General features: G+C 56.0%; 3 protein-coding genes across 3 annotated transcripts; all 3 read left to right on the forward strand.

Moving 5' to 3' along the window:
• Positions 1–1,669: 1,669 nt before the first annotated feature.
• Positions 1,670–3,954, forward strand: C1QA (complement C1q A chain). The gene is made up of 3 exons (XM_071448985.1): positions 1,670–1,954; positions 2,659–2,835; positions 2,969–3,954. The coding sequence occupies exons 2-3, from the start codon at positions 2,667–2,669 to the stop codon at positions 3,535–3,537; spliced, it is 738 nt and encodes a 245-aa protein (XP_071305086.1). The 5' UTR covers positions 1,670–1,954; positions 2,659–2,666; the 3' UTR covers positions 3,538–3,954.
• Positions 3,955–4,953: 999 nt separating this feature from the next.
• C1QC (complement C1q C chain) lies at positions 4,954–7,068 on the forward strand. Its single transcript, XM_071448986.1, has 3 exons — positions 4,954–5,086; positions 5,714–5,903; positions 6,120–7,068. Exons 2-3 carry the CDS (start codon positions 5,723–5,725, stop codon positions 6,674–6,676), a joined length of 738 nt encoding a protein of 245 aa, XP_071305087.1. The 5' UTR covers positions 4,954–5,086; positions 5,714–5,722; the 3' UTR covers positions 6,677–7,068.
• Positions 7,069–8,031: 963 nt separating this feature from the next.
• On the forward strand, positions 8,032–10,414 carry C1QB (complement C1q B chain). Its single transcript, XM_071448987.1, has 3 exons — positions 8,032–8,064; positions 9,245–9,404; positions 9,710–10,414. The coding sequence occupies exons 1-3, from the start codon at positions 8,047–8,049 to the stop codon at positions 10,276–10,278; spliced, it is 747 nt and encodes a 248-aa protein (XP_071305088.1). The 5' UTR covers positions 8,032–8,046; the 3' UTR covers positions 10,279–10,414.
• Positions 10,415–10,771: the final 357 nt, after the last annotated feature.

A 10,771-nucleotide genomic window follows, 5' to 3' on the forward strand; every position in this document is an offset into this window, starting at 1 on the left:
AACTCTGAAAGTCAAGTGAGTGGGACTAAGCACTTCTCAGAAATCTCAGAGATCTGGGGGAGGGAACACCTGGACCAACACCAGCTTCCTGGAGATGCTGGAAACCCACAGCCAGCCCCTGTAATTGAGCATTTAAATGGGGTTAAGGGGACAGCAGAAGACAAAGGACACAGCGTATGAGGACACAGCCATCAATCAATGCTGGATGAAATGATGGAGTGGTCTAATTTGGGCTGTATATTAAGAAAGGGCAATAGGACAGAAATACAATTACTGTCCAGAAACACCATTTGGCAGAGGTAGATCCTTTCAACTTACCTGTCATCTTGTCTTGACATGGTTACAGGTCGAGTTGATAGGTGAACTCTGCTGATAAAATAAAATCACATTTCTTCTGGGCATCTGATTTATTATGGGGTAACATTTTGATTAAAAATGTGTAACATATTGCATTAAGTAGGCATCTAGTCAATGAATTAAAGACCAGCTCAGTGACAAATCTTTGTTGGCAAGGGACTCTGGACTGAGTTTTGGTCCTTGCCTTTTTCAGCTGTTTTGGAAATGATGCAACACCTCCCTTGGGAAGGTAGGAAGCAAAAGGCGGAGGGGATAGGGGGTTTGTTAACCCCCCTGGACTTTGGAGTCAATCTAATCCCAGGTCTGGTTACTGTCCTCTTTCCTTGGATATCCTCCCCTGAGCCCCAGCTCCAGGCCAGGGCAGCTGCCACAGGACTCCTGAAAGGATACTCAAGGGAACATGGATGAGAAGGCCCCTCCTCACTGCCCACCGTGTCCCCCATGGGGGGGGCCTGGGTGGTCCCCGGGGTCCCAAGGATGTTCACCTGCTACAGTCATTGTGGCACCTCCCCTGCCCATGTGATGGGGTTTGGGGTTTGGTGGCATTTTGGGGATCTTTTTCAGCAGAGCTGAATGTGCACCCCTGGACTCATTCCCTGCACTCAGTGATAGGAGGTGCTGGTGTTTAACCTCGAGGCCACACTCAGTTCCTGGGGTTGCCCAAATCTGACTGGTGCAAGACACAGCTACCCAAAGGGAACTGAGAGCATCATCAGTGCCAGACACCCTCATCTTTTCCCATTCTATTCTAGACACCAGGTCCCCAAAGCACTGAAGTGAGGACAGCGGGAAGGAGATTGTTGGACCACGGACTATCCTGAGCTGGAAGAAACCCCCAGGGATCATCAGTCCCACTCCTGGCCCTGCACAGACACTCCAACAATCCCATCCTGTGTCTCAGAGCATTGGCAAACACTCCTGGAGCTCTGGCAGCCTTGGGGCCATGACTGTTCCCTGGGGAGCCTGGGCAGTGCCCAACTACCTTCTGGGGGAAGAACCTTTCCCCTTTCCCTAATATCCAACCAAAATACTCAAGGACCAGCTGAGCCACACAGGCACTGATGATCCTTTTGCTGGATCCTGCTCCATCCAAGTGCAGTGCCAAGGTGGGCATCTGGAGGGGTCAGCACCCAGCAGCACCATGACAAAGTGACAGACACTCTGCCCATCAGCCAGAGCAGAAGCCTCCAAGGGTGATCTCCTGCCCTGAGCATCCCTTGGGTGGCTGTGACACCTGGTACTCCCATCACCTGTCCCCTCCTGCCATCTCAGCAGCCTGTGGGCATCCTGCAGTCATGTTGCTTTGTGCCAAGTCACCACCAGCCCCTGCTGCTGGGCCAGGCTGGGCACCCAGTGGTGCTGCACTCTCCCTGACCAAGCTGTTTCCAGTAAAGCCAGAGTCAAGCATGGAAAGAGGAACAAGTTTCTTTCTCTTAGAGAGAAAATGAAACTCAACACATCCCTTCTCCAACCAGGCAAACCGCAGTGCATGCAAGTTCATCCTTCCCACCCCTCTCCTCTTCCTTCCTACTCCCAGAGAAGACCTTCCAGCAAACAGAGCTGCTCACACTGCCCTGTCTTCAGCCTCTGCACCAAGGTAATTCACCATAAACAGCTGGGGACACTCTCCCCTTCTGCCACCACTTTCCAGTCCTTGCTCCCTGTCCTCCTTCGTTCTTCACTTCCCCCTCCACAAGGGTTTAAAGTAGAAAAAGAGGGAGGGAGAAGATGATGCAGGGGGAAGAGGAACCTGCAGGAATCTGTCCTTGCTCTGTGTGATTGTGGACACCGCTGGGCTCTGCAGACTTGTCCCAGGCTGAGAACCTCAGATTTTGGGATAGATCCATGTCCTCTCTCCCAGCTCTGCATGTTGGAGGTTTGGATATCATTTTCCCTTTTTCCCTTTCCCGTTTAGCACTGTTGTGTCTTTGCATCCTTTCCTCCCTTGTGCTCTCTATCCCATGGGGCCACTGCCCCACACAGCAGTGCTTCACCCCGCAAACTGGAATAAACATCCTCTACAGGCATCTGAGGTGCCCCTACCCATGCCCAGGATGTGGAGGAAGGGGTATGTGCCATGCTCCATGTCCTGGGCTTTCCAATCCCAGAGCTCTGCCATGGGCATGCTAGAGATTTTCAGTGCCATCAGTGATTTCGGATCACACAGCCTCAAAACCCTTCCCTGCATGTGGTGTCTGGTTATCCATACTGGACAATTCAGTAGATCTGTGGATGCATCTGATGATGGCACCTGCATATCTGTGTGTTTGCCTCCATCCCCAATTCATCCCTGTGCTGTAGGAAGCAGGATGCAGATGCAACCTGGATTCTTGCTGGCAGCCAGCATCCTAGCAGCAGTGCTGGGCATGGCCCTGCTGGAGGACGGAGTCTGTAGGGCACCGGATGGCAAGAATGGCTCCCCTGGAGTCCCTGGCCGTGATGGGAGGCCAGGGCAGAAGGGTGACATGGGAGAGCCAGGTAAGAGGAAGCCGGGGATGTTGGGGGCCTGGGAGCCTCTTGGTCAGAGCATCCCAGGCTGTGGGAGCAGCTCAGGAGATGCCAGATGGGCATGAACTACTTCTCCCCTCTTCTCCTCCCCTCTTCTCCCCAGGGAATGCAGCACTGAGCTCGAGCATTGAGGGACCCAAAGGGGATGCAGGCGAACCAGGATATCCTGGGCCACCAGGCAGGCGTGGCCTACCTGGCCTACCAGGCCCTCGGGGGATGCCAGGGGTGCCAGGGCCACCAGGGCAGAAAGGGCAAGCTGGCAATGCTTTGGAGCACCCGCGTCCCGCCTTCTCCGCCTCCAGGCTGGCCCCGCCACACGCAGGCACCACGGTGGTGTTTGACAGGATCATCACCAACGAGGAGAACTCCTACAGCCCCCAGACCGGGAAGTTCACCTGCCGCATTCCCGGGCTCTACTACTTCAGCTTCCAGGTGGTGTCCAGCGGAGACCTGTGTCTGAGCATCACCAAGAACGGGCGGGGCGTGGTCAGCTTCTGCGACAACAACAGCCGCGGCATCCTGCAGGTGAACTCGGGCAGCAGCGTGCTCAGCCTGGCCGTGGGTGACCACGTGTCCCTGACCACCAACCCTGTCCAGGGCAGCTCCATTTACAGCGGCTCTGAGGCTGACAGCGTCTTCAGCGGGTTCCTGGTGTCCCCAGAGACAGCCTGAGGGACTCCCACAGCATCGTGGAGTGTCTGCCTGCCTGGCTGCTCCCCTCTGGGTGTGTGGGAGGCTTTAGTGCCACAGCACATGGGGATGGTTGCAGGTTGATCATCCAGAAGTGTTCTGTGCTTTCCCAGTGTCACAACTGGCCAAGCTGTGGGTCACCACTGCAGTGCTCACCTCCATGCTGAGCCTGCCTGCACTGTCCTGGAGGCTGTGGACTCTCATCCCTTTCTCCTCCTGGGCACTCAAGCTCCACTCCGAGTTGTCACCAGCTGTGGCTCTTTGCTTCTGAGTGGGAAATCACTGCCTGCTGCTGCTTCTGCTCCTGCTCCACCAACCACTGCAAAAGCCTTCCTGGCACTGGGACAGATCATGTCACAACCTCCTCATCAGTATAAATAAATGCTTCTTCTACTACTACTCCTTGGGTTTTCTTTTCTACTCATGCATCTTTCCCAAACCATCAATATCCTGGACCCCTTCCCAAGCTGCTGGGAAGAGAAGTGATTCCAGCTTGTCCCTGGCACTGCAAATGCAGAACGACAGGGAGGAGTGGAGTGTCCAATCACGGCTGACACTTCCAGGGAGGAATAAGAAACATCTGGGACAGGGCTATATGTGTCCTTCTCTGCTGAGCCCAAGGTGACTATCCTGCAGGGGAAAACACAGGCAGCAGATCCTGTACCTCACCCACATGGTCCCAAGTTGGCACCCAGACTCTCCCAGGAAGGCAGAAGGCAGCTGTGGTCCTCTGGCATTACAGCAAGGAGGGACAGGGACATTGGAACACGGATGGGGTTGTGGGGTGATGGTGGTGGAGCTGCCATCAGATGCCATACCCTGGGACTGCTCCTCAGGGGAGCTGCTCCACAAGCACTGGGCACTCAAATATCCCCATTCCTGGAGCAATGAGGAGGAGGCTCGATCCTGCAGGGAGCAACACCCCAGTGAGGGATCTTGGGGCCTCACTGAGTCCAGCACCCAGCAGAACTTGGTGGGGCATGGGGAAAGGTGCAGGTCAGAAACTCTTAAAGGGAAGCATCTTCCTGTCCTATTTAGGAGTGCAGCATCTTCCATGAGAGCCAGGCAGTGACCTTGCAGCAGCCCCTCAGTGCCACAGGCATCTCCAGCCCACTGGAGCTGGCCTGAGGCTCTGCTCCCAAGCTGCCCTTCTGCTCAGAAACAAGGGAAGTAAGAGGGAAAGCAAGGGATCTGGGGAGGGCTATTCCCTGCATTGGGGAGTTGTGCCACATCTCTTTGAGCTGTGTCCCACCTCTTTCCTTGCAGCCCTTCCTGTTGCAGTGGCACCAGTACAGATTTCACTGGAGAGCCAAGAAAGTGCTGTCTCAGCAGAAAGCATCAGGCAGGAGGATGTGAAATTTGGCTAGGAACAGCTCGGGTTCTGTGTTCACAAGGGCCCTTAACTGTTTCCTAACTCTGTGACTTCCTCCATGAGGGTGTCAGGGAGCCGCGCCCACCGCGCTGTGCTGGCAGTGACCACGCGCCCAGCGGGACCGGCAGCCTGGGATCCCTGGTCTGGTCCCCACCAGAGGTAAGAGGTGCTGCAGGGTCCCTGTCTCGAGGGTGGGACTGGGGGTCCAGCAGCATGCCACACTGCTGGAGAGGGCAAGAATGAGAGGAGGATGTGGATGAGAGAGGAGGAGGAGGAGAGGACGAAGGCAGAGGCACTGACGGGCTGCACGCGTGTGATGGAGACAGGATGGACCAGCTGATGGAAGGATTGATCCCGATGGACAGAACCAGGACAGTCAGGCTTCTGCTGGAGGAGGAGGAAGATCAGCTATGTGCAGGGAGTTCCAGCCTCAGTGCAGCACGGGGTGACAGTCTGCAGTGGTGTGTGCATCTCCAGGGTTTGGGGACACTGCACTCAGAGGGCTTGGGGCTGGCCATGGGCACCTCAGAACTCATGGCTCCATCCTGACTGAAAGTCCAACGCACGCTGTGCCATCGGGCTGCCCTGGTGTTGGAGATGAGCCTGGGGCCCATCTCCACATATCCACCTCCCCACTATCCTGCAGTGTGTATAGGTGGGACATTGAGGACACACACAAGGCATCCAAGTGTTCCTGGTATATCCAGGCTCCTTTTCTCCATGTCCTGCAAGCCACCCTGCTGTGACCCCTCACTCCAGCACTTTCTTTCACTTTCTGTGCTACAGAACACCAAAATGGAGAAGAGATTCTGGGAGCAGCTCTATCTGGCCCTCACTGTCCTCCTCCTGAGTGTGGGCTCTTCTGTGACTGTAGAGGACCCTCACAGCTGCTATGGAGCTCCAGGCCTGCCAGGCATGCCGGGTATACCAGGCAGGGATGGCCGGGATGGACTGAAGGGAGCCAAAGGGGAGCCAGGTGAGTGAGCAAAGAGGGAAACCACATGGGCTCTTATAGGGCTACACTGAGTCCTCAATGGCTGGTCTGCCTGGGTTTGCAGGATGTGGAGAGCATCCTCTGTAGTCAGGTGGAAGAGGCAACAGCACTCTCCAGCCTAAAGGAAGGGGCTAGAGAAGCCTCTCCCCACATCCTGCCATTGACACTGACTCCCTTTCACTCCTCACCATCCCACAGGTATCCCAGCTTCTTCTACACAGCTGGGGCCCAAGGGCGTGAAAGGGCCACCAGGCCCACATGGCCCTCCAGGCAAGCCTGGCCCCCCTGGGGCCCCTGGTCCAATGGGAATCCCTGGAGAGGCAGGCCATGCCGGCCCCCCGGGAATGCCAGGCACCTCCATGCAGAAGCAGCAGTCAGCGTTCTCAGTGACGAGGCAGACCAGCCAGTACCCCTTGAAGAACGTCCCCGTGGTTTTCAACAACGTCATCACCAACACCAACCACGACTACGACACTGCCACGGGCAAGTTCACCTGCAGGCTCCCTGGTGTCTACTACTTCATCTTCCACAGCTCCCACACAGCCAACCTCTGTGTCATCCTGCACAAAAACGAGAGGAGGATGGCCAGCTTCTGTGACCACAAGACCAACACGGTGCAGGTCAGCTCGGGGGGGGCGCTGCTCCACCTGGCTGCTGATGACAAGGTCTGGCTGGAAGTGAACGACTACAACGGCATGGTGGGCATTGCCAACTCCGACAGCATCTTCTCAGGCTTCCTGCTCTTCCCAGACTAGAGGATCAGCAGAGCTCACCCCAGCACCCCAGCGCCTTCCACCTGCCCTGAACTCACTGCTCGCTGCTGGGCTCTTCCTGATGCTCCCAGTTTCTCTGCAGGGAGGGCATCAAGCCCAGCAGCCAGGCCCCCCCTCAGTCTGGGGGCTGAGCCCTGGTAGCTGCTGCACAGGGGGAACAGGAACATCTGCTACATCTGCACCCAGAGTGATGGTGCTGAGCTCCTGGTCCTGCTGGCACTGCTATGTGCATCCCCCCTGCTAACCCCACATTACCTCGGGTCTCCCTGTGTTTTTCCCTTTCCCACCTGGGCTGCCTCAGGTTCAGCAGGCTGCAGCAGCCCCTTTGCCATGACCTGGCTGTGGAAAGTGTCAATAAAACCTTCCCCAGTGCACCTCGTGTAGTGTGTTGTTTCCTCCAAATGTGCACGTGACATCTGGCCATCTATGTGGCATCAGCATGTCACCAAGGCTCACCAGCATCAGAGACCACCACACCCCACCCACACCTGGCTTTGCACTGGGGGTGGGACCCCTGGCTACTGCAGGAACAGGATGGTTCCTGTGTCCCCACACAGCCCCTATCAAGAGGGCACCAAGACTCATCCAAGCAGGACCCTGATATTCCCCTTCTCTCCAAAGCTCTACAGGGGCACAGACTGCAAAGGAAACCCCAACACCATGGCTGGGACATCCCTGGGGTCCCTACCAGGATGGGGCAGGGGAAATGCTCTGGCTTTCCTGAGCCAAACCAGAGGAGCTTGTGGTTGTGGAGGATGCAGAGCCCACCAAAACCCAGCAGGGATTTCTCCTGGTGTCACACATTGAAGGATGGAACAAGACAGTCTCCTTTCCAAATGTCCTGTACTTCACTTCCACAAGGCAGTAGCCAAAGCAGGGAATGCTTTTCCCACAGGGCAAAGTCACTTCCCATGCATGGACTCAAGGTGATGGATGCTGAGACCCTGCAGCATCCCCTGGGCCTGCAGAGCTGGAAGCACGTGGAGCAGCCTGAGGGGTGCTGCCTGAATGCTGCACATTTCTGCAGCTCTGTTGGGTTACCTTAAACTCATCTGGAGCTCCAAAGAGTATTCCTCATAGCAAACACCCCTAAGCAGGACCCAGGGACCCTGCAGGGCAGAGCTGTGGCTGGAGGGGCTCGGGGTGCTATTTGGGGATGACTTGTCCTGCTCAGCTGACAACAGCATTCATGGAGGATCTGAAACTGCCACGGAAAAAGGACAGGAGCTAAAGATAAAAAGGGGATGTGTCCCAGATCCTTTCACAATAACCCTTGCAGCAAACTTCTGCTTCTCCTCTCAGGCATTTCCGAGCAGACAGAGCTGGGGTGCCCTGCTCTGTCTCCCCACCTGATGAACAAGGAGCTCAAGGTAAGAGCAAGACTGAGCCCAAGGTTCCCCCCATAGGCAGGAGCACGTGGGGAACCCAACTCTGGCAGGGTGACAGTCACCTGCATTGCTGGCACTTCCCCATGGCCTGGGGCAGAGAGAAACTGGGGGTGGAGGTGCTGGGCTGGGGGTGGTGGAGGTCCCTGATGGGACCCTGACCCTTCCTGTTCCACCTGGAAGAAGGAAAACATAAAAGCAGAGATGGCAGATTCCAGAAGGGTTATCAGGGACTGAAAGGTGCATCAGTCTGAAAGGTGCCCTGGGGGTGCTCTCCTGCCCTGTGAAGCTCTTGTCTTCTGATGGCTGGGAAACTGTGAATCAGTTTTTGTTCCTGCTGCACCCAAATCAGAATGGCTGTGGCTGAAGGATCCAACTCACCCATCTTTTGTCCTGCTGGCACCAGAGCTTCAGCACTGGGAAAATCCACCTGGGATGGGGGAGTTGTGGCTAGGGTGCTGTGATGTCCAGATCCAGCCCCCAAATGCCCAGTGCTTATCCACATGCACCCACACCAGGATCTGGGGGAAGGAGTTGGGTAGGAAGGGCAGGAAGAAGGTAAGACCCCAGGCATGGAAGCCCAGATAACTGTCCCAGTGAGGCTTGTGAGATACAGAAATGCCTCTGGCATTGAACAGCTGTGTGACAGGTCACAAGGGGAACCGGTGGGTTGGAGGAGGGAGGCTTGGGGGCTCATTGCCATCTTCAAGGACTGACACTGTCCCTTAGACATGCTGGTGGAAGGCAAGACCTGTTCCCTTGCAGATGACAAAACTGCTCTGGTTGGGTAAGGATTTTACCCTGCAAGTATGGTCCTGAGATGAGATGGGGAATTTCTCCCACAAGGCAGCAGCATGGCCACGTTGGACATCAGATCTCTGAGATAACCTGTCCCAAATATTCATGTGGCTGAAGCTGTGGGCATTTGGAAACTGGGGATTTAAGAATGACGAGAGACTGCAAACCCTGCCTTGCCCAAGGGTTATGGTTCTTTGCTCCAGGGCCAGCAGGAGCGTGAATTTGGCTCTGCGGTAGGATGTTTTCCCTCCCTGATCGTATTACCCAGACTTGCTTGCAGTCACCATCTTTCAGAGCAGCTCAGAGTGCCTTCCCCAGCCCTCCCACCACCCAGGAAAGCCCCCAACAACGTTCCATGCTCCCACAGATGTGGATCATGTGGGCTATGCTGATCTGCCTGGCCGGAGGGCAGCCTGCCAGTGCCACACTCTGCAGGACCTACGGCACCATCCCAGGCATCCCAGGATTACCAGGACAGCCTGGCAGCGATGGCAGGGATGGGGAGAACGGCCCAAAGGGTGAGCAAGGTAAGGAAGAGGCTGCAGGTGGGTAAAACACTGTCTTGTGACTGCCAAGAGCAGAGAAAGATAGTGCCAACCACATGGTCCTGGGAAAGCAACCCATTTCCACCAGTTCTTTGAGGTCTTGTCAGGTGGGGATGATGGAGCACCCCAAGGAACCTGGGGAAGTAGGGGGAAGGTGTGTCACACCTGCCCATTGGGCAGGGTCTTCACTGACCCACACCCAGCACAGGTTTCCTTGCTCATGCTCTCTCTCTGCACACAAATGGGGCTTGGCTGTGACCACAATGACTCTTCCTCCTCTTTCCTAGGACCCTCTGTCCAGAGTGAAGAATGGAGAGGGGAGCCGGGAGTCCCAGGAGCACCGGGACAGCCTGGGAAGGTCGGTCCCATTGGCATCCCAGGTATAACAGGCCTACCAGGTATCGTGGGACCGCCTGGCCCCGTGGGAGAACCTGGTGACTACAAGGTCACCTTCAAGTCCGGGTTCTCGGCTGCCAGGAGCATGAGCTCCTACCCCCGCCGGGAGCAGCCCATCCGCTTCGAGCGCATCCTCACCAACGAGCAGGGCCACTACGAGAACCGCTACGGCCGCTTCACCTGCCGCGTGCCCGGCACCTACTACTTCACCTACCATGTCACCTCCCGGGGCAACCTGTGCCTCAACATCAAAAAGGGCCAGGGTGCCAGCAGGGGCGAGAGGGTGGTGACCTTCTGTGACTACGTGCATAACAGTTTCCAGGTCACCACGGGTGGCGTGGTCCTCAAGATGGCCATGAATGAGTCTGTCTGGCTGGAACCAACAGAGAAGAACTCCTTGGTGGGGCTGGAAGGGTCTGACAGCATCTTCTCTGGCTTTCTCATCTTCCCTAAGACTTAGCCCACTGGAAATGTATCTGTGGCCAATCTCTGCAGTCCCTGCAGTGCTGAGGACTCCCCTGGAAGCTCTTTGCTCCCAAATTGGTGCTTGAAGCACACTGCTGCCATTCTTGCACAATAAATGACAGCTCTTCGCACTATTTGTCCCTTTCTGGATAGGATTTGCCTTTTTCCTCACAAATAATTTTCACACAACCAGGGTATTGGTTCTCGCCCTCTTGGGTGCAGCCCAGGCTCATTAGCATCTCATTACTGCTGAGTAGAGCCACACAAGTCATGCAGTTCCTACTGCAGACCACAGCAAGTATCTCTGTCCAGAGCCACCCAAAGGGTCCCAGCCCAGAGTTAGGAAAACTTGGAGAGGCAGCTCAGCCTTTAGCAGGGGGCAGGACCATGACAGGCCACTGGGTACTGCTGGTAGGTAGGGAGATGCTGGAGGTGGTGCTGTACTGGAGAGTCCTGGCAGTGGCAGGATCTGGGGACACCAACCTCTC

This window comes from Agelaius tricolor, unplaced genomic scaffold (genome assembly GCF_023055355.1).
Source record: "Agelaius tricolor isolate 1412-34295 unplaced genomic scaffold, bAgeTri1.0.p SCAF_28, whole genome shotgun sequence".
Classification (NCBI taxonomy): Eukaryota; Metazoa; Chordata; class Aves; order Passeriformes; family Icteridae; genus Agelaius; species Agelaius tricolor.

Bases quoted from the DNA above. Each gene is read 5' to 3' on its own strand.
- C1QA (XM_071448985.1), top strand. From the start codon at position 2,667: ATGCAGATGCAACCTGGATTCTTGCTGGCAGCCAGCATCCTAGCAGCA. The intron at 2,836-2,968 runs GTAAGAGGAAGC...TCTTCTCCCCAG, and splicing joins GGGTGACATGGGAGAGCCAG to GGAATGCAGCACTGAGCTCG.
- C1QC (XM_071448986.1), top strand. From the start codon at position 5,723: ATGGAGAAGAGATTCTGGGAGCAGCTCTATCTGGCCCTCACTGTCCTC. The intron at 5,904-6,119 runs GTGAGTGAGCAA...ACCATCCCACAG, and splicing joins GGGAGCCAAAGGGGAGCCAG to GTATCCCAGCTTCTTCTACA.
- C1QB (XM_071448987.1), top strand. The intron at 9,405-9,709 runs GTAAGGAAGAGG...CCTCTTTCCTAG, and splicing joins CGGCCCAAAGGGTGAGCAAG to GACCCTCTGTCCAGAGTGAA.